This window comes from Mustela nigripes, chromosome 2, assembly GCF_022355385.1.
Source record: "Mustela nigripes isolate SB6536 chromosome 2, MUSNIG.SB6536, whole genome shotgun sequence".
NCBI classification, from domain to species: Eukaryota; Metazoa; Chordata; class Mammalia; order Carnivora; family Mustelidae; genus Mustela; species Mustela nigripes.
In genome coordinates this window covers 89,624,423-89,651,758 of record NC_081558.1, presented here as the reverse complement: position 1 = coordinate 89,651,758, position 27,336 = coordinate 89,624,423, and the positions used below count along the sequence as shown (strand labels likewise).

Here is a 27,336-nt window from a genome sequence, read left to right as displayed (position 1 = left end):
GGACAGATTATTTTTTATGAACTTCTCAATCATGATGATTAAATTTTTTAACAAATAGCTGAGTAGAACATTTAAAAAAATTATATCAGACTTATATAAGGTACTGGTGTAATTTTGTTAAAATATATTCCAAATACAAATGCATTCATCAACATTCTAATTGGAACTTATTATTTCAGAAGTTCTAAAATTCAACCACTATTAAGTTTTATGAGTTAAGCAGCCATAAACACAGCAAATCACCTAGCTGTCAAAGGTGAAGGAGGAATCTCTGTAGGTGAATAAATGAGCATTTAAGTTTCACAGTTTCAGGGCACTTGGGTGGCTCAGTGGGTTAAAATCTCTGCCTTCGGCTCAGGTCATGATCCCAGGGTCCTGGAATCGAGCCCCGCATTGGGCTCTCTACTCTGTAGGGAGCCTGCTTCTTCCTCTCTCTGCCTGCCTCTGTCTACTTGAGATCTCTGTCAAATAAATAAAATCTTTAAAAATAAATAAATTTCATGGTTTCTTTTCTTTCCCTATAATGAAATGTAACCATTCTTTTTCCCTAGGGTTCTAGCTTAAGTGATTTTTGGAATTTTTGTAGCTGTTCTTAAAAAAAAAAAAAAAATGCCAGCGAAGTCTGATTTCTTTTCATTTAATGCAGTTAGAGAGCTACATAGACTAAACTATCTTTAGACTTTGTGAGACCCTTGCTGGTCAACCTGGCCCTGAAGTTAATGCTTTAGTAAGAACAATGCATTGTTGCTATTTCTGCCCAATTTTTTTTTAAGATTTTTATTTATTTATTCATCAGAGAGAGAGAGAGAGAGAGAGCAAGCAGGCAGAGTGGCAGGCAGAGGGAGAGAGAGAAGCAGCTCCCTGCTGAGCAAGGACCTCCCAATGCAGGACTTGATCCCAGAACCCTGGGATTGTGACCTGAGCCAAAGGCAGCCAACTGAGCCACCCAGGCATCCTTTTGCCCAACTTTCAAGTGAAAAATAAATAATTAGAGGATGACCGTGATGGCTCAGTTGATTCAGCATCTCTCTCTCTAATAAATAAAATCTTTTTAAAAAATTAAAGAATCTTGAAGGGATTTGGTGGGAAATGAGATTTTATTTTTGATATGGTATCTAAATTATATACAGTAGCAAACATTCTACTGGCATATTTTTACTTCACTGGGAACTGAGTGATACTGGGCAAGCTTTATGAAAGGGCTTTCTGAATTATCAAAGAAAGTATTTTTACATTCAATGTAGCTTTATACATATCCCATTAGATTTCAGTTATCTATAAACTGAACCATTAAAGTGTGAGAAGATTATTTCTGAAATTTTTTCCTCAAAATTACTAATAGAAAATTTTATTTATGGGAAAAGATTTGATCAGATAGTATTTATTATTTTAATATTTTTGTTAGATTTCACTTTTGTTTTTTAGGGGAAACTTGACAAAGCTGTACCTTTGTATGAGCTGGCTGTTGAAATTCGGCAGAAATCCTTTGGCCCAAAGCACCCCAGTGTAGCTACTGCCCTGGTGAATTTAGCTGTTCTCTATAGCCAAATGGTAAGTTCCCACATATTAATAACTCTTTATGAATGATTTTAAGGTATGAAATATAAACATGAAATAGATGTGGCACAGTAAAAGTAACTGAAGAAAATTTAAGATTACTAATGCTTCCTTTCATATATGAGAAATTATTGAAGATAGATTTGTAAGATGGTTAGTGTAAAACACCAACTGAGTATTTTTTATTTAGTTCATTGCAGAAGTTTCATTTTTAATCCTGGAGACTCGTACCTCTCTATGTCTAATACTGTCTTTTTTTTTTTTTTTAAAGATTTTATTTATTTATTTGACAGAGGGAGATGACAAGCAGGCAGAGAGGCAGGCAGAGAGAGAGGAGGAAGCAGGCTCCCTGCTGAGCAGAGAGCCCGATGCGGGGCTCGATCCCAGGACCCTGAGATCATGACCCGAGCCAAAGGCAACGGCTTAACCCATTGAGCCACCCAGGCGCCCCTATGTCTAATACTGTCTTTAAGCTGTGGCATTTGCCCATGATAGGTGAAAAGCACATATACCCACTGAGCAATAAGGAAACAGGTTTTTGCTTATATTATTGGATTCAGGTCAGTAGTCACCAAGCTCGGTCTAAAACTTAGGTTTCTGACTTTCTATTATATGCTTCTACCATGATGATTAGTAATAAATTTTTTATCTGTAAGAGGATATTAACTTTTTAAAGGGACTTACCCCAGTAGATCAGCTTAGTCTAAGAATGTTAATAGTAATTTCAGCAGCTCAGTGTGTTCAAGTGAATATTACTGCTTTTTTTAATAAGAAAAAACACATCGAAGCCTTGCCATTATATGAAAGAGCATTAAAGATTTATGAAGACAGCCTGGGTCGGATGCATCCTCGAGTTGGAGAAACATTAAAAAATTTAGCCGTGCTTAGGTAAGAATTTTTTCAGCTTCCTAATAACAGCCAAACCCCATTTTAGAACAGCTTTAATTTGACTTATCACAGAACACAATATTTAATGCTAGTTGTTTTTTCTTGGAAGAGGGGAAGGGGTTGTTTTGTGTTGATTTACTTCAAGATACTAAAGTGGTATCCAGAAGTGAAATCAATGTTGCATAATCTGTTTTGTAGAAGAATGTATCATGTAAATAGTGAAAGATGATTTACATTTGCGGCTAACTGGTTCTGTGGGTAATATAGGCAATGTACTGTCCTCAAAAATTAATTTACCATTAAGTGGATGTTGACTTGGGGGTGCTTGGGTAGCTCAGTAGTTCTGCATCTGATTCTTGGTTTTGGCTCAGGTCATGATCTCAGGGCTGTGAGACTGTGCCCTGGTCAAACCCTGCACTGGGCTCCACACTGGGCCTGGAGCCTGCTCAAGATTCTCTCTTCCCCTCTGCTCCTACCCCGCCACCCCATGTACACACTTTTCTCTCTCTCTAAAAAAAGTGCATATTGATTTTGCTTTGTCTGTGTTTGTGTATCTCCGGATGCAGAGACTTCCCATTAGCAATCCACTGCATCCATTACATGGTCTTAGTGGTATATGTATGAGGTACTAAGATACACGTTAGCAGTTCAGAGAGAAGAGTCTGGGAATTCTGTTTTACAGGTCTGCCTGAGTGAATACACACACTGGAAATAGGAGAAAATGGGGAATTATCCACAACTTGTTATTCTGTATCCTATAAGGTCACTTTTTTTTTTTTTTTTTAATTTGACAGACAGAGATCACAAGTAGGCAGAGACAGGCGGGGGTGGTAAGCAGGCTCCCCGCTGAGCAGAGAGCCCGATGTGGGACTCAATCCCAGGACCCTGAGATCATGACCTGAGCCGGAGGCAGAGGCTTTAACCCACAGAGCCACCTAGGCGCCCCCCCATAAGGTCATTCCCATTTAAGAGGGTATATTCTCATTTTAATGATTTTTTTCTCTCAAAGCTATGAAGAAGGGGATTTTGAAAAAGCTGCTGAACTATACAAAAGGGCGATGGAAATAAAAGAAGCAGAAACGTCACTTTTGGGTGGAAAAGCTCCTTCCCGACCCTCTTCAAGTGGAGACACATTTAGCTTAAAAACAACCCATTCTCCTAATGTTTTCCTTCAAGGACAGAGGTAATAGCAATTACAATTCATTGTAAATGCACGTTAGGATTAAATAATTAAGAAACATTTGGAAGATAAGAATTTAAAACAAAGAATTTTGAGTTTGTGTGACTTAACTGATATTTGAGTGAAATTGCATAAGACTACATTGAAGTTTGAGTCATGATTGTATATGCTGCTTAAAAGAATTAACTTTCTAATTTTTTATATCCATGGATATGGACACATTAGAACCCTAAAATGATGAAACTGATCATGAAGAGTGGTTGTTCTTTGTTCAACAAGACCTGGCATAGCTATGAAAACAAGGAGTTCAGTTCCATAATTCTTCCATCTCTCAAGAGCTATGTTGGCCTCACCATTCCTGGTTGTGCTTTTCAGCGGTAGCCTGGCCCAAATCTCTACCTCAAAGAAAAGTTTCAAGGAATAAAGGGATAATGTTTATGGAAGGTTTGAACTGTTTTCTGTGAAATGAACTAGTAACAGTTGTCTCTGCTACATTTTTAAAAATTTTACCTTTTCCAAGAAAAGACTGGGCTAAGCCCTCTGCTTTCCACATTGTTCTGCTGTGTTATATGTATCCGCATAATCTGAAGTTATTAATGCAGTAAGTCAAGCTCTTAGCATTCTTTGACCTTCCCCAAAATAGGGACATGAGTCTCCTTTCCTTTCTTACATGCCCTAAATCTCTTCATTTATCTCAAATTCAGATTAGTCTATTTTATATGAAAATGAAATGTTTTACAAATATTGCCACTTTTGGTTTTGTACCCTTTATGTATTTATATGTAATAAAATCTTCAATTCTAATACCTGTAAGATTCCAACATATTAATTATAAAGGTGAAAGATAAAATAACCATACCTGGCTGTTTGTTTGTTTTTTTTTTAATTTTTTTTTTATTTATTTATTTGACAGACAGAAATCACAAGTAGGCAGAGAGGCAGGCAGAGAGAGAGAGGAGGAAGCAGGCTCCTCGCTGAGCAAAGAGCCCAATGCGGGGCTCGATCCCAGGACCCTGGGATCATGACCCGAGCCGAAGACAGAGGCTTTAACCCACTGAGCCACCCAGGCGCCCCCATACCTGGCCGTTTTAAAATAAAAGCGCAATTTCAAGGTTTTTCCCCACTTCAGTTTATACAAGAGAGATGTAGTTAGAGAATTAATAAATACTTCAAACATTACAAAAAATACTTGCATGTTGTCCATACTCAGAGTAGTTTGATCAAATTAAGTTTTGGTGACTCTATAGGGTTTTGGTTAATGTTATGTAAGCCTTGGCTACACAGAGGGTGGTCCATGAACCAGAATCATCAGTACCACCTGGGAGCTTATGAAAAATTAAGACTCTAGAGCCTCTCCTCAGACCTACTAAATCAGAATCTGCAATTTGGCTGGATCCTCAGGTGATTCACATGCACCTAAGTTTGAGAAGCAATGGTCTGATTTTAAGGCACTACGGTGGTGACTTAGAAGAAATTTGGCAGGAGCTTATAAAATGAGCGTCGTCTTCCCCTTTTGAGAGAAGTTCAAAAGGAAAAAAGATTAAACATCACCATAGTACATTTTTCTGGGTTTCCCAGCTATGAAAGGCACAAAGTAATTAAGCTCAGAAATTACCATACAATGGTTTCAGAATTAAGCTACTAAAGTTTAAAATTTTATTATCTGGTAGTATTGTAATTTAATACATTATAAGTAGTCTACTAAGTTTAATGCCTTTAGAAACTGCTTTAGGAAATAATCTGAGATTAATATTCTAGAAGAACCCTGAAAAGGGAAAAACCAGCAAAAGGATAACAGGCATTTATTCTTTGTTCCCAAAAATCTGGACTTGAAAAAACGTAAGTGTAAGCCTAACAGTATTCAAAGTGATTTATGGTAAAAATTCATTAATTACTGTTGGGACTTGAGTACTCATATATTTCACAAAATTTTTACTTTTGATAGCTATATTCTGATCTTACTACTTAATGTACTACCAACTCAAATGTTTTCATGTTAAATGTCTACTTAAAAAGCTAAAAATAGGGGCGCCTGGGTGGCTCAGTGGGTTCAAGCCTCTGCCTTCCGCTCGGGTTATTATCTCAGGGTCCTGGGATCCAGCCCCACATCGGGCTCTCTTCTCAGCAGGGAGCCTGCTTCCCCCTCTCTCTCTGCCTACTTGTGATCTCTGTCAAATAAATAAAATCTTTAAAGGAAAAAAAAAAAGGCTAAAAATAGGGGCACCTGGATGGCTCAGTTGGTTAAGCATCTGCCTTCAGCTCAGGTCATGATTCTACAGTCCTGGGATCCAACCCTGGCTCCCTGCAGTCCACTTCTCCCTCTTCTCCTCACCAGGCTCATGTTCTCTAACAAAATCTTGGAGAAAAAAAAAAAATCTGGGACACACATCTTTTTGTATTTGAGTTCTCAAATAGAAATATGTTCATATTGATTCACACCTTCATGATGAAAAAGGAGCTTTCAGACAACTCAGTTACATCTGAATTGGTAGAAACCAAATAATGTTAGTTATGGTTAATTTTCATTAATACCTTACAGAAAGAGAAGTATGGGAAAAAATACAATTGGAGGGTTAAAGCTTCCTTAATATTCTTAAATCGTTATTACCTTTTTTTTTTTTTGATTATTATCTTTTTGTGTTGATCAATGTGTTTGTAGGTATTTAAGGAGTGTTTCTATGTGAGAAAACCTAGGATACATTTTTTCACTACATAAAACATTTAAGTGGTACATAAATTAACTTCCCATTCACAATGGGGAAGGGGTTAAACCTGAAATACTGTTTTACTGTAATTTAGAGCCTTTGTGCTATGGCAATTTGGGGAGTGTGTTTCCTTCTTTCACTTTATAGTGTTTAAAAATATGGTCAAGCACTAGAGGTTTATTTAGTAATGTAAAACTTGGTGATAATTAATTTCCCAAAATCGGCCACAGTGTGTGTGTGTGTGTGTGTATACATTTTATATATATATATATTTTTTTTTTTTTCATGGCATACAGACTGCCAAGAGAGCACTCCAGATAGCCAAAGATACCTGTTACCAGATTTTTTTCCTGGTAAATCATCCAACTATTTTTTAATGGAAGACATTAGACAAATTAGATAACTAAGGTAAAAATAGTTGGTCCAGTGTTAAGACACCAACAGTGTACAATGCCATGTTGAGCAGAACAAAGGTGAGTTCTGGCTATTATACTTTATCAAACTATACAATCTTTAAATTATAAGCAAAGCATAGTTGTGAGTTGAAGCCCCGTGTTGGGCTCCATGCTAGGTATGGAGCTTACTTAAAAAAAAAAAAAAAAATTGTAAGCAAAGCCTGACTGAATCACTATACTAGATGTTCCAAATGAATGGTATTATTTTTATAAAGACTACATTTCTTGGGCGTCTGGGTGGCTCAGTGGGTTAAGCCGCTGCCTTGGGCTCAGGTCATGCATGATCTCAGGGTCCTGGGATCGAGTCCCGCATCGGGCTCTCTGCTCAGCAGGAGCCTGCTTCCTCCTCTCTCTCTCTCTCTGCCTGCCTCTCTGCCTACTTGTGATCTCTCTCTTTCAAATAAAAAAAAAAAATCTTTAAAAAAAAAAAAAAAAGACTACATTTCTTTTCTGAAGTTCAAAATATCTCCCGTAACTAGGAAAAAACTGTTTTACAGATGAATTCACTAATTTTTTTAATGGCAAATGACCTACCAAGGCAACATAAGTTTCAAGGCTACCACTCCTAAACTTATTCTAAACAGAAGAATCACTATATGATTCTACAATCTCAAAGCAAATATACTGAACATATTTGATATTTGGGACTTTCTGAAACCAGACTTTAAAAATTTATTTTATTAAGTGGAAATTGCATTTTTCATTTTGTACTAACATTTCTTCCCTAGAGATACAATGTAATCATTCATATCTTCAAGTAAAAAAATCAAAGTAGATTAGCATAGTGTAATAACATCCTACTGACAATGGTTACACATGCATATTTTTCATTGGTCTCCAAACCACTGGAAATTTAACTAAGGCTCTCTAAGCTTTCATTATTTGTATTTCATTTAGAGAAAACCAATTTATCAATTTATAATTTAGTGGCCATGATCAGGGTAAATGATACTCTTCCAGTTAATAAATACATGTCAATCATTATAGAGGTAATTTAGGTCTCTTTTATGCCAATAACGGACAACTATCTAATTATCTAGAGAATCAAATTTAAATGAAGTACTCAGAAGGTAGCCCATATGACAGGTATAATCTAGATAATCTTAAACTACATGTACTCCTTGCTCCTCAATAAAGTGCAGTGACTCCAGATAGATGTTCTACTCATGCAAGGAGTTCTGTTCCTTGGTTAGTGCAGAAATATAATGATTTTTACTCCCTGAAAGTACCTTTATTAATCCATGAAGAAAGCTTGCTTTTATTTGCCTTTGTCTTGTTCTGAATTCACAGATTTACAGACTTTTCTGATGACTACATTTTAGCTTGTATTTAGGTTAACATTTGAGAGGATATTTTTTATTTTATTAATTAACTATTTTGAATTCATTGTTGGTAACAGTGGACAGTTTTCTTATAGAGAGGGATTCTACATAAAATGAGTAGATATCTGCTAGCTCTAATCAACTGATTGTACCTCCTGTCCTTTCCCTATATTTGAGAACCACCTATTACTTTATTATCCATGGTCTTAGGCAACAGACCACAGAGGATTATTGGAAGGAGAACAAATAGAGCATTATATTGATCCTTTCTTCCCACCCCTCCCAAAAGGGCAAAGCATTTCAGTGGCTGGGTTTTCAAGTTTTAGCTAGATTCAAACATGAGTTTTAGGAGTTACGGATTTAGTTAAAGAGAAAAAGGGACAAACAACATTATTTCAAAAAGTGTAACAATTCTATGAAGATTATATATCAAGTAATATTGCCCTAAGCTTTGTCAGTTTTTTAATTTTTTTTTTTTAATTGCAAGGGTATAGGCTTAACTCAGGAAATAAAATATAGGTCAGTCCATTATTTACATATTCTTCATCTTGGCCATAAGGTCTTCCAAGCTTTCGCCAGAATCTTCCACAGTTACTTCAGCTACAGAATCTTCTTGCTATCAACAAATGAGGTAAACATAGTGAAAAAATAACCATATAAAATTTGTGATGCTTAGGAATACATAATCACTAAGTTTTAACCATGTTCAAGTAGTTTACAAAGTAAACTTTATCAAAGATGCCTTCTAATTTTTAGGACAGACAAAATCCCTTACATTCCCCACCAATCTTTTGATTTACAAGGCCATAATTTCAATATTCTTGAGATCTCTACTGCAGTGGTATTTTTAAAATGGTATTACAGCTAAAATGCTCAAAATACAAAAATATTATCTTCATTTAATCAAAATCTACTGTATCTGATCCATTCATGAGTCAGGAACACTATTTTAGGTCTGTGTTTCAAACAGTTTAAAAGGCCATGTGCCCATTGGGCTCACTGCTCAGCACTTCTCCATCTCCCACTCCCCCTGCTGTGTTCCCTCTCTCACTGTGTCTCTCTCTGTCAAATATATAAATAAATACCTTTAAAAAAGGCACTGTGCCTATATCCACATTAACACTGAACACCTTCTCTTACACATCTTAATGCCCATAGTGTAAAACCTCTAAAATAGTAAATATTGCATTGGCATTATAAAATAGGATGAGGATGAAAGAAGGTAAGTAAAAAATTTTCTCTTATGTAACATATACTTATGATAAACCAGATTTTGAGCATACCTTTTTGGGAATTGTGTATGCCACTGTAATTCCTTCAGGTAAGTCGGGAACTGGACCTGAAGAATTTTTCAGTTCCTCTTCTGAAACCTCAGACACCAACTCAATACCTATAGAGTTAAATATGGTGACAGTTTTCAAGCAACTTAAGCAATAATTAAATCTGTGTAATTAAAATTATATCTCCTCCCATAAGAGATTTGACACTGCCATTTCAATTCATGAAAGAATTCCTACCCCATTCATTATCTTCATGTATAATCTCTTCCTCTTCTGGAGCAACCTCATGTTTGGGCAGTGCTGCTACCTTTTTCTGTAGAAATCAAATAGTATCAAAGTGTTCGTACTCTCAGGCCTTTGAAGCATTGAGCAAGAATTCAGACGGGCTTTTTACTTTACCAAAAACAAGAACGAACTTCAGAGAGATTTTTCACTTTTGAAACATGGTGAATTTTTTACTAACATTTCTAACTTAGAGATACAATAAATAAAACCTTCAAAATCCAGAATCCATTTATCTTATATTCCAAATCTAAGTAACTGTTTTCAATTATTATCCAAATAATATAACCTCTCATATATTCTGATGGATAGATGTATACCTTATGTTCTTCCTGCTGCTTCCTGCAATTTCTGTCATCACACTGAGGATTTGGTTTCATGGACATGGTAGGAAAAAAGTCCTGCATTGCATTATATCCAAGGTAAAAACTAACAGTACCAAAATTTAACAGAAACCTAGAAAAACAAATCAAAGCACACTTAAATAAACCATAGAAGTATTAGAAATAACTGAATTTTTAAGAAATGGTATTGAAGTACTTAATGATTTTTGTAACAAAATGGTACTTTTAAGTACTGATGTCAAAGTGAAGAATTCCTGAGATATGGTACTAAATCTAACTACTTTTTGGAAGTTTTTATACACAATTTAAAGTTTACAATCTTAAATGTACAACTCACTGAAATTTTCCAAATCTTCACCCCTGTAATCACTACCAGATCAAAGACAGAACATTTCCAGTGTGCCCTTGTGCTCCCTATTAGTCAAATCTAATTCCTTTTAGAAACTTATATGAAGGGGGGGGGGAATCACGTACAAAATAATTACAAAAGGAAAAATATTTCCAATGAATGTTAATATATAACAAGATAAAAAACTGGGCGCCTCAGTGGCTCAGACATTAAGCATCTGCCTTTGGCTCAGGTCATGATCTCAGGGTCCTAGGACCGAGCCCTGCATCAGACTCCTCAGTGAGGAGCCTGCTTTTCCCCTCCCATTCCCCCTGCTTGTATTCCCTTGTCTCTCTCTATCAAATAAATAAAAAAAATTTTTAAAGACAGAAAACTGACCAAATGATATGAAGCGGACAATTCACAGAAAAATATAAGTGCTTACCCCTTTCCATAAACAACTGAAAATTAAAATGAGATACCCCTTTCACCCATCATATTAAGAAAGATTAAGAAGTCTAATGATACCAAATGTTATCATCTGGTGTGGGTGAACCAGGTATTCCTACACTGTGATAGAAATGTGTATTTTTGAAGGAGAAATTTAATACTGTCAAATACTGCATAAACTCAGAAATTCCACCTCTAAAAATCTGTATCTATAAAAATCTACTATACAAAAATATATGTAAGATGTTGTTTGCAGCACTGTTAACAGAAGCAAAAAAATCTGTAAATAACTTTCATGTCCATCAATAAGGGACTGACTAAATATGACATATCCTTAAGAGAATAGTTTATAACCGTGATTCCCCCCCCCCTTTTGTAGCATACTGTAAAACGTTTTTAGATAGGGCCTACTGAAGTTTATACAGTTTGCAGAGTTGTGAAGTCTACTTCTATGAACTAGCCCTAGACAGCTGCCTGGAGAGTTCTCATGAATGCTTTTTACAATTTTTTTTGTTGGTAGCTGATGGTTCTGGTATCAGGGTACCTCTCTATATCATGCTGCAATTTGTTCTTATTACACTGGAGGGTTAGGAAACATAAAAAAGCTTTCTAAAGCTGTAAGGTGAGGGAAAAAATGGCCTGAGATAGAGAACCTTTAAAGGGGTTCTGCTTTTTATAAAGTGTGAGTTGGTTCAAAAACCTTTTGAAATTAATTTGCCCTGCAAAGAATCTTTGCCCTCCTTTGTTACTATAGTTTAGATGGTGTGGTTGCTGGGTATCAGTTTTTGGCTAGCAGAGATATTATCCTTATTAATATTTAATCACATTCATATTATTTTTAGTAAGAATTAAATAAGGAAGTGTGTTTATGCCCTTTGGTCTAAACCACAGAGATTTAAATCATTTGGTTAATACTTCATATATAAATACACCAGTTCCACTGTACCATTTAACATGAACTATTCCAAATACATAGTGACACATGTGTATTAATATGTGCGCTTATATTTAAATTAGATATACTAGGATATGTATGTAAATTTAAAGTACAGATGTATTACACATATATTTAAAAACTTACATATATTTGAAACTAGATTTAAAAAAAAAATACTTAGCTGGTAACTCCAATATTTGATGTGCTTTCTGAAATATATTTTTATCAAAAACAAACAAGACTATTCAGAAAAATTAGCCCTCACTCACTTTAACACATTTTGTACTAAGATCCCAGCAACCACTCCCATTGTGGTAGGAAGACTGGCTGCACAAACACCTTCTCGTTTCAGAGTCTTTTCATCAATATTTGCAGCAACTACAAGTGGTGGAGCACACTACATGAAAAAGAATGAAAGAAAATATATTTCAAAACAAAAAGAGAAAAGTGTAACATGCTCAAAATAGTATTCCATCACATTCAAAGTTTATTTTTTCTCTGAATACATTTTTGAATACCCCTTGGAACTCGAGTACTTAATAGTGAAAAAAATAAGTCAAAATGAATCAAACCTACTGCAAAACAAGCAGATTCTCCAGGAATTATGAGCTGTATATGTCCTGAAACTGCATTTTCACTGACTCCAGACTCCATCCACGTTTGCCCAAGTTCATTACAAGCCTTGGCAGAAACAGATGAAAACATAAGAACATAAAAAGAAGTAATTTACTGTAAGTTTTTTTCATCAAAAATTGGGAATTAAATGGATTACCAAGGGTTTTTTTAATTTTTCAAAAGAGGAAAGTTATGAATATTGGAATTCCTTGGCAAATGCCACTTTATTTAAAAAGTAAAGAGATAGCATTTAAGTAAATACCCAATAAATATTTATTTAACTATATACAACTATTAGACTTATTATCTAACACATCCTTCTTATTAAAGTAAAAAATTCATTTTTCGAAAAGAATTTCAGCAACAAAAACTGCAAAAGATTTTTTGAAAAACTGAAAACATGGTATTTCAAAGAATTTTACCTCTGAGAAACCAGGTCTGTAGGCAGTTTATACATATTTCTGTCTTTACTTAAAGTAACAAAAGTTAAAACCAATGCTAACATAGAGACATTTTAACATTGTCATTTATTTTAAAAATTATGTATCAGAAGTATCTACAATTTTATAGCTGCCTCTACTGGCATAAGAGAGAATAGGATACTGAAACAGAAGCCATACCAGCAAGGCTAGACAGATCCCAGAGTTATCCGAATTTCAAAAGTAGGGTAAAAAATAATTAAAAGTTAACAAAACATATTACATGAAGGCTTAAATGCAGAACTATTCTTAAATGCAGAACTATACAAAAAAAAAAAAAATTGATAAGGCCATGAGTGTAACTTCTTATACAATAGGGATACTTACTGTATTTATTGTCATCCGGGCTTCAAAATTATCCACACAGCTAAGAACTAGGTCAACAGGTTTTCCCTCTTCTAATCCACCATTACTAGGTCAAGATAATAAATTTTATTTGGAAAAAAAAAAAATCAGGACACAAAATACACTCTAGTTAGACTATATCTTCAGGCACACACTTATTCTTTCAGTAAATGTTTGAGTATAATTAAGACATAGTATTTAATATTAAAGATCTAGTATGTACTGAGTGACTAATATGAGTATCAATGATATTACAGTACTTTGCCTGGCACAAAAAAGTATAAAGTCTATTCACAGAAGTTATAATTGCCTAATCAGCTTTAGGCTTTATTCATGTTTCACTCCAAATGTAAATGTAATAAAAACTGAATATAATTCAGTATCTCAGTAGTGTTAAAACGTCTGCAGAAAACCACTTTCACAAAGAAATAGTTGAAGATCCTTTTTCTATCATTATAACAGGGTTTGGTTTTTTTATTGTTACTACTATTGTTTTTTTGGACAATATTTACTTTTTACCGAGCTCCTAATACATAAAGGCCACACAAAAATAACTATTTTAAAACAGAAACATGTGTCAAATCTACCAACTCACTGAGTTACACACATCAGTAGATTTTCTAATGATACTTGTTTAACTGAGCTGGACATTGCAAAATACTCATAAATAAAATTTTACCTTATTCTATCCATGAAATGTTGAAAGTTTTCTACTGTGGTTATATTATAGTTGTGTATTTCAAAAAGAACATCAGGATTAATGTTCCTAAGAAGGAAAAAGGAGTAATTATTAAACTACCAGTGGGAATTCTAAGTGAAAGCAAGAAAAAGAGCTGAAAAAGATCATTTAACAGAGGTTAGAAAAATGGAATTCAAGCGATTCAAAGAAAACCCATATCCCTCTTCTATTTCCTTTGACCCACTTCAAGGACTACATTCAAAATGTGTCGACTGCAGGATTACAGAAATTACAGAAATTACATGTTCCCACCATGTATGTGCTCAGAATTAAGCCTTTAGCACCTCTGTGAGCTACAGCCTAGCCTGACAAAAGAGCTTCTTTGTTCCTTATTTAATTCAGTGCAAGTATGTTTGAGGCCACAAAGAAACTTCTTAGAGTAAGGGTTGCAAAGTATAGCCCTTGGGCAAATCTTACCTACCACCTGTTTTTATGAAGTCCACAAGCTACAGATGATTTTTCCTTTTTCACATGGTGGCAGAACATGACAGTATTTCATAACATGCTAAAATTACATGGAATTTAAAATTCAGAGTCCATAAACAAAGTTTTATTGGAGCATAGCCATGCTCATTCATATTTCTACTGCCTATAGTTGTTAGTACATTACCACTACATAGCTGGGCAGTTTCATAGTTGGCCCTCAAAGCCTAAAACATTTACTATCTAGCCCTATACAGAAAAAATAGTGCCAACCCTGTTCCAAGAGGTAAGACAACTTGTAGAAGTAAAACCTGAACTTTTATGGAGAAGAATCTATGCATTAACTTTTTTTTTAAGATTTTATTTGAGCAAAAGCGAGAGAGAGCACAAGAGGGGAAAGGCTCAGAGGGAGCAGCAGACTCCCTGCTGAGCAGGGAGCCCAATGTGGGACTTGATCCTGGGACTCCAGGATCATGACCTGAGCCAAAGATAGTCACTAAACCAATTGAGCCACCCAAACACCCCAAATTTATGCATTAACTTATACAAATTCACAAACTAAGATTTCACTATAGTCCTTAACTGTTAATCCATTTACCTCAAAGTATATTCTGCTGCTTGAACTTTACTTAATCCTGCTTGATGAGGCTGGAAGAAAAGTCTATTCATATTGGCCAGTTCCACCTTGTCATAGTCAAAGAGTAGCAACTAAAATGAAAATAGCGGTATTCTGATGAAAAACATACCAAAATATAAACAATAACAAAGAATAAATTAGTGGACTTCACATTTGGTGGGTTTAACAGTTTGACAGTAATAATACAAACTAACTCAAAAACACTAGGTATCCTATATTAATTCATTTAGTGCTCATATAGGTAGAAATGAGACAACTATGGCACACACCCCAAAGCCATTCAACTAATATACATGACAATGGGATTCAAATTCAGGCATTCTCAACCCAGCATCTGCACCTGAACCATAACACTTACTGTCTGCCTAAATGATACACTGAGAAATTCCATTTCATTTTAACAGTTTACTAAAAGCCAAGAACATAGTAGATAAATGAAATTTTAAAATAACAAATGTGCTAACTTAAAATTATAGTATAACATGACTCCTTTTGTGACTAGAACACCATTCTTAGCCCTGGCTAAAATATCACCCCAATATCAGTAAGTTAATTGTTGTTTCCTTCTCTATATATTAAGGCACAACAGCATTTCTCACACTCAACACTCATACATAACACCTTTTAAAGATCCCATTTCTTATCAGTAAGAAATTATGAGGTTGCACTCAAATATTCCCAAGGTCCCTTCCTTCATCTAAAATTCTGTGACTTTTTAACACAATTTTCAGCATTCTAGATTTAAAAAAAAAAAAAAAAAGAGGAAAAGGCCAGGCAGGACAAGCACAGAGGCAAAGTCTACAATAGCGGTTAAGGGGGCTGTGGCTTGTGGTGCACTGTCCTGCACACACTAAAATTACAAAAAGGAATAAAAAAGCAGCAGGGGATCTTATTAACAACAGTAACAAAATTAATCCAACCAACAACTCAGGTAACCCTTATTATCTTGCTAGAAAATACATCACCCCTGTCTGCCCTCTATGATAATTTTCTGACTCAACTTAAAACAAAATATAGTTGATTTCAGCTCAGTAGACAGTATTTATTAGGTCAAGCCAAGTATGAAATTTGAGTCTTCAGCCTGATAGTTGGTTTATAAGTTAAGGAAATCTCAAATTTGGGGATAGGAGGTATGAGTTGTAGCTCTGTCACTCACTTTTTAGGCCTGTATCTTCATCTGTAAAATAAAGCAGCTAATCTGGATCAGGTGATCCAGGACACCACAGAAGGGGTAAAAGGTGGGCTCTGAGTCTCCAATCCTCCACTTCCCTATTTAACCATAAATTAGCTTCTTCTTTATCTGTTTTACATAATGAAAAGAGTTCTGAAACTTACCTATGCAGATCCTTAACTTATAAACTTGAATGCACGCTGGGTCACTAGGAGAGTTTTTAAAAAATACTGATGTCTGGGTCCCATCCACAAAGATTGATTCTATTCCATTCTGGATTATCAAACTTTGTTGAACTTCCCAGGTGATTCTAATTACAGCAATATTTAATAACCACCGTTCTACAGCCTTGCTACTCAAAACGTGGCCTGGACTAGCACCATCAGTATCATTGGGAGCTTGTTGGAAATATAGGGGCACTGCCCTAACTTTGATATGCATATGAATCATCTGGAGTTTTGTTAAAATTCTTAATTTGGTATACCTGGGGTAGGGCGTGGGAGTATTTCTTTCTAACAAGCTCCCATATAATGCTGATGCTACTACTTTGGGCATCAGACTGAGTGGCAAGGATCCAGCAGTTCTTAAAAAACCCCCCAGAACATCAGAATCACCTGGGGATTTAATACAAATTTAAAATCTTAGGTCTACTCAAAAACTAAAGAATCAAAATCACTGGGGTAGGGTTGGCAATCAGGTTTTAAAAAGCCATCTAAGTGATTCCGAAGCACATTCAACCCTGAGACCCATAATCTTCATGATCTCTGCTATGCCAGGTCAATCAGCCACGGTCCTTATATCAATTACAAGTAATTCTGACTGGCTTTTATAAGCTTCTGAAAGACTATAAATGTTAATAAACATTTTTAGTTATTTTTGCCTTTTCTATATTGAAGGCCAACTTTAAAACCACTTCTTTTAAGAATTTGGAGCATGGAGGCACCTGAGGGGCTCAGTTGGTTAAGAGTCCGAATCTTGATTTCAGCTCAGGTCATGATCCCAGGGTCCTGGGATCCAGCCCCGCAGCGGAGTCTCTGCTCAGCAGGGAGCCTGCTTCCTCCTCTCTCGTGGGGAAAAATGCTTGCTTTGTCAAAATGACAAATTAAAGAGGCGGAAATCAATTGTGGAAAGCTTTGTCATTCAACCATTAGGAATCCAACATCACAGACTTTAGCTTTGTAAATCTGAGACTGGTATAAGGTTATCTCTCCTTCCTACCCATAACCTAATTAATTTTAGAAAAAAGTGAAAAAAAAAGTATGGGTTAAAAAAAAAATCTAGAGTATTCTCCATTTCAATTTTAAGAGTAAGAAGGGTATTTACTTTCTAACTACAAGTTTTATCTCTTAATCCTCTTCACTTATCTCACCCATCTTCCCACCTACCTCCCCTCTAACAACCAGTTTTCTGCACTTAACAGTCTGTTTTTTGTTTGTTCATTTGTTTTGTTTTTTAGACCCCACATATAAGTGAAATCATGCAGTATTTGTCTTTCTCTTAATTCACTTAGCATAATACCCTCTGGACCATCCATGTTGTCATGAATGGCAAGATTTTCTTCTTTTATAAGGCTGAGCACAGCCTTATAGGAAATATAGTCAGTAACGCTGTTATAATGTTGTATGGTGACAGGTGGTGACTGTACTTATAAGCACTGAGTAATGCATAGAACTGCTGAAATCACTCACTGTGTTGCAGACTTGAAACTAATACTCTGTCAGCTACAATAAATTTTTTAAAATGCTTCTAAATAAGTTAATAAAGGGCCACTATGAAAAAAAAAGGTACATGCTTTCTAGTTCATCTTGTACAAAGCATGTTTAGAAAACATTTGTTAGATGCCTGTGTTTCACACACTATCAATTTAACAGCCTTGTCTCCTAAGCTTCTATATCTAAAATATTTAAGCCCAAATTGTAATATGTATCATCCCAAATACAAAATCTCTGAACAAAATTTTGAATATTCCTTGTTTTATCAGCCTTACTATCAGTTTCCATTTGGGTGGTATTGTGTCTTAATTCCTGTAGGTAGAAAGTATAATATGAAAAAAGACAGCACAAATCAATAAACCATTAGTTAATGAGAAAAATTCCTAATTTATACCTGATTCACTCCAGAAATGAGTAGCTTCCCTATGTGATAGGCAAAGAGAAATGTTTTTACCTTACCAATGCCACATCTTGTCAGCATTTCAGCAGTCACACTACCAACTCCACCAACACCTACTATTGCTACAGCAAAGTTTCGGATTTTCTGTGAAATGCAAAATTATATTATTTGTTGGTTAACTTTTCATCCAAAATGTCATCAGAAATTATTTTCATTTACTGAAATCATCTTCAAAAACCTGGAAAGATTTACCATACCTCATAGTCGCTTACAATTCCCATTCGTTTCAATGCCATCAGGCGGCTTAAAACAAAGAAAAAAATGAATGTTTTAAAGTTTACAATCTTTTCATTGTGATATAGGAAAACACACATCATCACAGAAAAACACAAACTCAATCACTACTAATGCTTTAAGAGAAATCTTTCAGCTGGCTTTTACCAGATGAAATTAAGTCATTTGGGCAGCTTTAAAAAAACACTGAATATTCTTCCAGGTGTAGCCTGTGCAACAAGATTTTTTTTTTTTTAATGCTCCTCAGATACTCTAATGTGCAGCCAAGATGGAAGCAACTGACTTAAATGTTACATGTCCAGATGAGATAAGTCAAAGAAAAATTTCAACATTTTTCTGTGCTTTCTTAGCATATGTAAATAATGTTTAATGTTTAACATCAGCTGTCTCTGCCCATAATGGATATGGATGATGTCTGCTCTTAGTAAGCACCAACTGCAGCCAAGTACTCTTAAGAGGTACTTTACCTGGTTATTGATATTAGTCTGTTTCATATATATGAACAGAATAATATCTGTTTCATATATATGAAACAGACTAATATATGTACAGAGATTTAATGATATATATGTGAAAGAGACATATATATATGATTAAATCTATGTACATATATATAAACTTCCCATTCATTTACACTTTAAAGAGTCAAATAGTTCTACCAGGCTTGCTAGGAAATTCTGCAGGCTTCTGATCCCGACTCCCCTATTCCTCTCCTTCCTCATTTTCAACTGTTACTAACAAATTTCTAAATAGCTTGCCAGCGTTGTTACTTCTGGATTTTCAGTTTCAGGTATTACCTGAAGATTTCACTGATACCACTGGTCCCTACTATACACAGAAATATTTTCCATGGCTGCTCAGCTACTAAGGGCTGGGATTTGAATCCGATCGCTGGGGCTCTAGAGTCCTTCCTTTTATAACCACTGCACTCCATTCAGCCCGCTGAAAGGACAGGGCCAGACAGGGCTGGTCAAGTCGAACAGCTTTAAAAAAGCTAATCCTGGGACGCCTGGGTGGCTCAGTGGGTTAAGCCACTGTCTTCGGCTCGGGTCAGGATTCCAGGGTCCTGGGATCGAGCCCTAAGTCGGGCTCTCTGCTCAGTGGGGAGCCTGCTTCCTCCTCTCTCTCCGCCTGCCTCTCTGCCTGCTTGTGATCTCTGTCTGTCAAATAAATGAATAAAATCTTTAAAAAAAAAAGAAAGAAAGCTAATCCTGCTCTCCCCACCACGTCCCCAATTGTGAAATACTGAGAAGGCTTTATGAAACTCGAAGTTTACTAGTGAGTGGGTTTTACATTCAATGTCATCTTCTGAAAGTTAATTACTATCAGTTTTATGCAGAATGAGGTAGACGAACAGGGGCATTAGGAAATCGGTCGCGTACCCGTAGCAGGCCCAAGAGCAGCACCATATGGCTGACTGTTTCGGGGGTGGGTGGGTGTGTTTTAAGAGGAAGACTACCTTTCCACCACTGCTGAGACTTGCCCTTGCGCGTTTGGGAGCAGAACCCAGCGCAAGAAGGAGGTGGAAGGCCGTGTAAGCAGGGAAGGGAGGGAGCGCGCCTCGCTCCCGACCACTCGCACACCTTGACCTCACGCCCTCGCCCGCCTCCCACCCGTAACGCAAATACCTGTAGGGGTTGGAGTCCACAACCTCCGGGCTCATCTTCTCGATGCGGACCCGGCCGCCTCCTCCGTCGCCGCCCCCCACGGCCCGCCGACTCCTCTCCTGTGCCAGCTCCCGCTCCAGCTCCTCCACCCGCCGCTGCAGCCGCTCCACGGACTCGGCCATGGCTGGGACCCCGGCCGCCAACGCTCCCAGCCCAGGCCGTCGCCGCCGCCGCCGCCCCACGCTGCAAGGCCCGCTGGTCCCGCCAAGGATGGGTGAGGAGACACGCAGCCGCCGCCTTCCTAGCCCAGAACCCTAGGGAAGTGCTCCCAGCGCCGCACAGGCGACACGTCGCCGCCGCTCCCGCGGGCCTCCTCGGTACCGCTTCCGGTACGTTGCAGTCATCGCTCCCCCTCAGGAAGAACAAAACAAACCAAAACGCCCCTCTTAGCTTTCTTCTTCGCCTGGTCCTAAGAGACAGGGCCCCAGCAGGGCCGGGGGTCCTTAGCGTCCAAAGCCCACGGCCTGCGATACTGCCTTTCCAGCCCGGCGGCTAGAGGAAACACCGGGATCTTTTATTCCTGGGCTCACGGGCCTGACGGACCCTTTTCGGAGACGGACCCGTAGGTCTTGCGGCAGCCGGTACAGTAAATTCGGGATGGGACAAGGCCTTTCCGTTCCTAATTGCCCTAATTGTTCCTAATTGTGGTGACTAAGAGGCGTTTGCCGTCTTGAAGACTGCGGCCTCCGACTGTGAGATTGAATATTTGTTAAATGCGAGAACGCGGAGGTTCTCTGGCACGCCCCAGTAGCGCCTAAGTCACCAGACCGTGGGGCAGTGGGATTGGCTGCAGCGGCTGGGTCATCTCCGCCCGGTCGCGTCCGGGCCTCGCCCCCTGGCCGTGGAGTAGGACTCTACCCCCGAGGGTTCTGAGCGCCCAGAACCTGTGGAATCTTGGTCTCTGCGGCCGGCCCCGACAGCCGCAGCCATGGAACCCGACGCTTCCCCTGAGCCCGACACGGCCGAAGTGTTGCCCCAGCACAAGTTCGACAGCGGGTCCCTAGAGGCCTATCTGAACCAGCACTTGCCAGGCTTTGGGGCCGAGCCCGAGGCTCAGCTGACCGTTACCCAGTACAGGTATCGACGCCGGTCTTCTCCAGCAGAAACCAATCTGTGCATTGGGCTTTCCTTTCTTTGGCCCTGGGTGGGGTCGCAATTTCCCTCACCCCGGCTTCTTTTCCTGCAATGACGCACTCTGCTGGTGGAATGTGCCGTCAGCGGTCCCCTGCATTTCATTTTGGGTATTTCCAGTTCGAGGACAATAATGGAACCACCACAACATTCACGATTCCAACTATGAGAAGGAATCTTTGTTAAAGGATGCAATTATGGGGCGCCTGGGTGGCTCTGTGGGTTAAGCATCTGCCTTCGGCTCAGGTCATGATCTCAGGGTCCTGAGATTGAGCCCCGCATCGCATTGTGCTCTCTGCTCAGCGGGGAGCCTGCTTCCCCCTCTCTCTCTGCCTGCCTCTCCGCCTACTTGTGATCTCTGTCAAATAAATAAATAAAATCTTAAAAAAAAAAAAAAAAGGATGCAATTATGTACTTGGAGGATCCACTTGAGGCAATTAAGATTGGAAGCTCTGTGGACTATGAAGAGGTCTTCTTTCAACTTTTGTTCAGTAACCATTCGATTTTTTTTCCCACTGAGAAGCAGATGTAATTCCGTTTAATTGGCCCTATTCTCAGAGGTTGAGTTAATGGCAATAGCTGGGGGAATCTGAATTCTAATCCTAGGTCTTCCACTTAGTAAATCACACCACCACTTTGGGCTTTAGTTCTTTTTGAAGTTAGGGAATGGAACTGAATGACGATCCTGAGAGGACTGTTGCTCACTATGAATCTAGCTCTAGTCTGTTTTGTAATAGAAAACAAATTTTAAAGAACTTATTCAAAAAATAGTGTTTTGCTGAATACAGCTATAGAAGCAATCTTGGCTTTCAAGAAATTCTGTCTGCCATTCAATGACTGGGAACTTAAATGTTGCATAAACTCCCTGAGAACTAGTTTCCTAATCTGTAATAAGAACTTGCTCCTTTTGATAATTAATGATGCAGTAATAGGTGAAAGATCTTAAACATTGTTTACAACACAAGGCTTTTAGGTTAGAAACTTAAGCTGTTTTTAATTCTACTTCCTTCAACTTCCACTATCTATTGGGGCAAGGTGCCTTTTAATTCTATACCACAAAACTCTCTGATCAATCTCCTTTACCCCTGTTTTTATTTTCACATAAACCAGTAGTCAAGAAATACAAATGTTGGTGATAAATGCCACTAGCCTATAGTACTTTTACAATGTTTCTTTCTCCAGCTACATTTAGCTATGTGAGTACAGGCAAAGAGTTGGATTTAAGCCAGAATGGAGGAAGCCCCGCAAATGAGAAGAGGGGCAAGTGTATTAAAGATGCATTCAAGAGGGTAGTTACATAATTGGCCATCAAAATTAAGCGAGTTTGGAAAGGACGTGGTGGGGGAAAGAGAGGCTAAAGGATGATAAACAATAATATGATCAGTGGATGGTAGATCCCTGGACTGAAGGATTGTTGGAATCCATGTACCAGTGGGAGTGGGTGGAAAGATAGATTATGCTTAACAAGGAGGGTTATGTAGTGCTTGAGTTGTTAATGTTTAATATGAGTCCTCCAGAGTGAGTGACTGAAGTACTACAGTGGAAACTATCACTGGAGTAGAAGAATTCAAGGGACTGACAGGCCTGCATGTTAGAACAAACATCTGAGTGGATTTTGAAACTATGAGAATAGTAGTGTAAATACGAGCAGTAGGTCAATAGGCAATGAGGGAGAGTGAATGCAACACGGAGAATAGTTGACTGCAACAGGAAAGGGTGGAATGGGGTAGTCTCATAACTTGAGATTCAAAGCTGGATGCAGGTTTCAGGCAGGAGGGAAGGCCAAGAGTTCACAAGTGGCAATGAGTATCAGGAGGAACATAGACTCCATCTCCAGGCCCACTGATGGGGGGTGGGGGAGGAATCTACCATTTTAGAGGACTACAAGGGAAACATTGTCCTCCGGGAACATTCAAGTTTTAGTTAGAGCAAGGAGATGAAGGGTCCATTCAGAGAAGAGTGAAGATGTATGTGATTATGCTGAAAGACATTAAGTTCCAGGGGACAAAGGAAAGCCATCTCCAGCTCTTTATGTTCATGTAATCTCAGTGATCTGATTCTTCACCAGCCATTTGATGATTTCATTGAACCTGCCAAGAATCTTGTCTGGCATCATCTTTATTTCTGCTTTGATGGGTCTCATCTTCCACCATGGCCTTACTGTTGAATACATGGGATCAGAGCATTTTTGTAGGGGATATTTTGCCTTTCTACTTCTCATTTCTAGCTTTATACTTTTAAGCCTCTTGGACCATATACCCAATATTTTCCATGCTCAAATACCATGACATTGCTCTTTTAATCTCTTTTCTTGATCTCTTATCTAGCGCAAATATATCTGAGATGCTGTTATCAGTATCAAAAGTTACTTCAACTTGTACAAATCTAAAGAGTACAGGAGGGATGTCTGTGAGTTCAAACTGGCCAAACTGATTGTGATCTTTCATCTTTGCTCAGTTTCATAGCGTACATAGCAAAGGTCTAAGTTCATTTGGAATGAACTGTTTATTGCAGTTAACCTGAATAGTCATGACTTCACCAATGTTTTCAGTGCAAGTGGTGATTTCAGTATTACTAGGAAAAGGGATAAAACCAAAGAGCAGTGAATCCTGAATATTTTCAGTTTTATCTCGACTAGGGACAAGATGGCTGCCTACATAGCTGTGAACATAAGTAACGCCCTTATCAGGATTGATGCTTTTTTCCAATTTCTTTCTATTGAAAAGGAGAATCCTGTAGGAATTTCTAAGTTTCTGAAATTTGGAGATGCAGCTAAAACCACCCACCAGGATGACCTCACGGGTCTGAGATGTCTCTAGTAAGATGTGAAGAAAGGGTTAAAAAAACCTTTTCTATGGACAAATCAAGTTAACTTTCTAGCTCAGTTACTCTGATAATTTGGTAAAGGTGGCATGTCAACTGTGTTTCCAGGCAACATTACTTCTGGTAGAAATAATATCTAATTGATAGACTGTATCTGAACTGGAGGGCCTGGAAATAAACTGTAAGTATCTGGTAGGATACTTTGGGCTTCCCTAAGTGTAGCAAGTTCTTGCTCATGTCCCTTGTTAGGATGCTGGGAGCCGTGTCCAGAGGATTGTTACTAGAGGCAGCGGCTCCTTCTAAACCAGGTTGACAGCCATCCTCCCCTATGTGGCCTCATTTCTTAGAACCTGAGCTGTCAATCAAAGGTGCCACCTCTTTGGTTATAGATCAACCTATTTCTTTAAGCACGACCTGTCTTGTCTGAGTCCTAAACAATAGTGATAGCTATTGGCTTATTGATGATTCTTACAGTATTGATACTATCTGTGGTTTCTAGACTATATGGTGGCCTGATGCTTACAGTGGTTAAATGTAGCCATTACTATGTGTACACAGTGTTGGTGATAATCTTCCCAAGATGGGCTTCTGCATTTTGGGGGGGTCTTTTGTAGAAACATCATAGATATGTATATAGAGGAAAAGCTTTCAGTTTGGTGAGGTTTTTTTTTTTTTTCCCCAAGAGAAATACGTATTTTTTAATTTATTTTTCTATTTAAGTATAGCGACGTTGGGATTTTTTTTAAAGTTAAGATTTATCTTACATAAAATTTAAAATTTGAATTATTTTAAAGTGTACAGTTTAGGGGTGCCTGGGTTGCTCAGTTGGTTAAGTGTCTGCCTTTGTCTCTGGTCATGATCCTGGGGTCCTAAGATCAAGCCCCATGGTGGGCTTTCTGCTCAACCTGCTTCTCCCTCTCCTGCTGCTCCCTCAGCCTGCTGCTCCACCTGCTTGTGTGTGCTCTCTCTCAAATGAATAAGTAAAAATCTTTAATAAATAAAAATTTTTAAAAGGTTGCAGTTTAGTGGGTTTTCATATATTCACAATGTTGTGCAACCAGCACCACTATCTAGTGCCAGAACTTTTCTGTCACCCCCCAAAAAACCCTTACTTCCCAATTTTCTCCTCCTCCCATCCCTTAGCAGCCATTAATCTACTTTCTGTCGCTACGGATTTATATACTCTGAACATTTCATAGAAGTGGAATTATATAATATGTGGCTTTTGTGGCTGGCCTTTTTCACTTAGCATCAGGTTTTCAAAGTCCATCCATATTACAGCACATATCAGGTATTGATTCTTTTCATTATTTAGTTAAATCCTCCTTCTCATGCTGTTGGAGTCTTCAAAAGCTGGGTAATTCTAAACTGGCCATATTGGAAATGAAGGTGTAAGTTGAATGGTTTTGGTATCTGGAGTTTATTTTTAGTTCATGTGAGAATTTCTGCTCACCTGGCAGGGAACGCCGGTGCCCTGGTATGTGTGAGTTACCTGGAGCACTGTTGTACTTCCCTGGCCCAGGTGTCCACCCTGAGGCCTCGCTTGCCACAGTTCCCATTGTGGAGAGCTACACCTGTGTACAACCTTGGTAAAGCATCTGCAGATGAGGGGACATGAACCCTATCCCACCATTCTTTAATTAATTTTAATTAATTTTCTTTCCTAGCCTTTCTTTACTTAGATCTCAGCATTATTCTAGGGATACTTATAAAATTCATGATTTGCAGGCAGGGAGTGAGGTCTTCTCTTCTACCTGTGTGGGTTACAGATTGTCCACCTGCCACTGTGCTGCCATCTTTAATATCATCCAAAAGCTAATGTTTTGAGCACTGGTAGCACCCCTCTTGGTTTCCCAGCACTGAAATTGATTTATTTTTATTTTGTGTTTGTTTTGACATTTTGGTAGGATTGGGGGAAGAAGGAATATATATTTAAAAAAAAAAAAAGGAAAATATCTTTGTAAATGACGTTTACTCTTATCTAGATCAGGACAATCCAATCCAACCTTTTATCTCCGGAAGGGCTTTCGAGCATATGTACTCAGAAAAAAACCACCTGGTTCACTTCTTCCTAAAGCACATAAGGTATGGTATACAAGTACAATAATTCTTTGTTGACAAATAAGTGCTTATTATTTATAGAAAAATAATTTAAATTGCTTTTAAAATTCATCTCATGACTATTAAATAATAGATATTTTATTTCTTAGATAAAAATTTCACTTGAGTTGTATCCCTTGTTATTTTTAAAAAGGACTTGAGGTTGAAATCTGAGGCTGTTTTTAGGTCATTAATCTTGAGCAATACCCAGTCTTCTTGTGGATTTGATTCCTACCTCACAATTGGCTAGATATGCAGTCATCTAGTGGATATTTTCAGTGCTGCTCATTTGACATGTTCTTTGGTTACATATTTTAATTATGTTTTAAAAATTATATCTTATAACAATATCTACTCACTGACGTATCTTAATATATTTGCTCTGACAATTCACTGATCTTTTGCTAAAAAAATTTTTTTGAATATCATTTTATAGTATTCTCTAAATATTAGGCTTCATGATAATTTAAAAAGATTTGTTAAAAATTTAATCTGTTTTCAGAAACTAGCTATTATCTGTAGAATTTTATAGTTGAAAACAGGTGAGCACAGAAATCCAAGTCCTAGAAATGCCTGGGTGGCTCACTGGGTTAAGCCTCTGCCTTTGGCTCAGGTCATGATCTCAGGATCCTGGGATTAAGCCCCACATTGGACTTTCTGCTCAGCGGGGAGCATGCTTTCCCCTCTGTCTCTCTCAGCCTGACTTTCTGCCTACTTGTGATCTCTATTTGAAGTAAATAAAGAAAGAAAAGAAAATTCCTAGAGAACATTAAAAGCACTGTGCATATATAGGTTATTATTGTAACCATGTGTAATAGGTATTTCCTAGGCCCAGCTGACTGGGTTAGGAGCATTGGAGGATAGGCTAAAGATTACATTAATGGAAAAATGCATATTCTGGCTTTCTTGGTTCCGTATCCAAGAAATTTGAAGTAACTTGGATGCTTAAGATTATAAAAAAGTTGGGTAACTTTTATTAAGTCTCAACTTGGTAAGGCTGAAGGAAAATCCCTACCTATGCCCAGAAATTTATGCCCCCATAAACAGCTCTCTTTGTCTCTCTTCTTGATAA

At 37.8% G+C, this 27,336-nt stretch overlaps 3 protein-coding genes across 5 annotated transcripts in view; 2 read left to right on the top strand and 1 right to left on the bottom strand.

Moving 5' to 3' along the window:
• NPHP3 (nephrocystin 3) overlaps positions 1-4,483 on the top strand; it is a 50,747-nt gene extending 46,264 nt beyond the window's left edge. The window contains exons 25-28 of one of the 2 annotated variants that reach the window (XM_059390930.1): positions 1,426-1,551; positions 2,330-2,445; positions 3,455-3,628; positions 3,851-4,483. In XM_059390930.1, coding sequence (XP_059246913.1) covers positions 1,426-1,551; positions 2,330-2,445; positions 3,455-3,628; positions 3,851-3,863 — 429 coding nt within the window. In that variant the 3' untranslated portion in view covers positions 3,864-4,483. Of the gene's footprint in view, positions 1-1,425; positions 1,552-2,329; positions 2,446-3,454 lie in introns of both variants that reach the window. The other variant, XM_059390931.1, reaches the window with a different exon arrangement.
• Positions 4,484-7,443: 2,960 nt separating this feature from the next.
• Positions 7,444-20,686, bottom strand: UBA5 (ubiquitin like modifier activating enzyme 5). 2 transcript variants are annotated; one of them, XM_059390934.1, is made up of 12 exons: positions 20,172-20,686; positions 18,507-18,552; positions 18,304-18,393; positions 14,928-15,037; positions 13,847-13,933; positions 13,150-13,234; positions 12,305-12,409; positions 11,998-12,125; positions 9,990-10,125; positions 9,625-9,700; positions 9,391-9,497; positions 7,444-8,723 (listed from the first exon to the last, which is right to left on the bottom strand). In XM_059390934.1, the coding sequence occupies exons 1-12, from the start codon at positions 20,330-20,332 to the stop codon at positions 8,640-8,642; spliced, it is 1,215 nt and encodes a 404-aa protein (XP_059246917.1). In that variant the 5' UTR covers positions 20,333-20,686; the 3' UTR covers positions 7,444-8,639. The 2 variants fall into 2 exon arrangements, with proteins under 2 accessions (XP_059246917.1, XP_059246918.1); XM_059390935.1 differs by lacking the exons at positions 18,507-18,552; positions 20,172-20,686 and having other exon boundaries at positions 18,309-18,392.
• A 99-nt stretch (positions 20,687-20,785) lies between these two features.
• Positions 20,786-27,336, top strand: part of ACAD11 (acyl-CoA dehydrogenase family member 11) — a 93,722-nt gene continuing 87,171 nt past the window's right edge. Inside the window, exons 1-2 of the mRNA XM_059390932.1 lie at positions 20,786-21,287; positions 26,150-26,249. Coding sequence (XP_059246915.1) covers positions 21,139-21,287; positions 26,150-26,249 — 249 coding nt within the window. The 5' untranslated portion in view covers positions 20,786-21,138. The remainder of the gene's footprint in view (positions 21,288-26,149; positions 26,250-27,336) is intronic.

Excerpts from the sequence above, each read along its gene's own strand:
- UBA5 (XM_059390934.1), bottom strand. The coding sequence starts at position 20,332 with ATGGCCGAGTCCGTGGAGCGGCTGCAGCGGCGGGTGGAGGAGCTGGAG. Across the intron at positions 12,126-12,304 it reads GAGAATCTGCTTGTTTTGCA|TGTGCTCCACCACTTGTAGT; the intron begins GTAGGTTTGATT and ends TTTTTCATGTAG. Across the intron at positions 10,126-11,997 it reads TTAGTACAAAATGTGTTAAA|GTTTCTGTTAAATTTTGGTA; the intron begins GTGAGTGAGGGC and ends TTGTTTTTCTAG.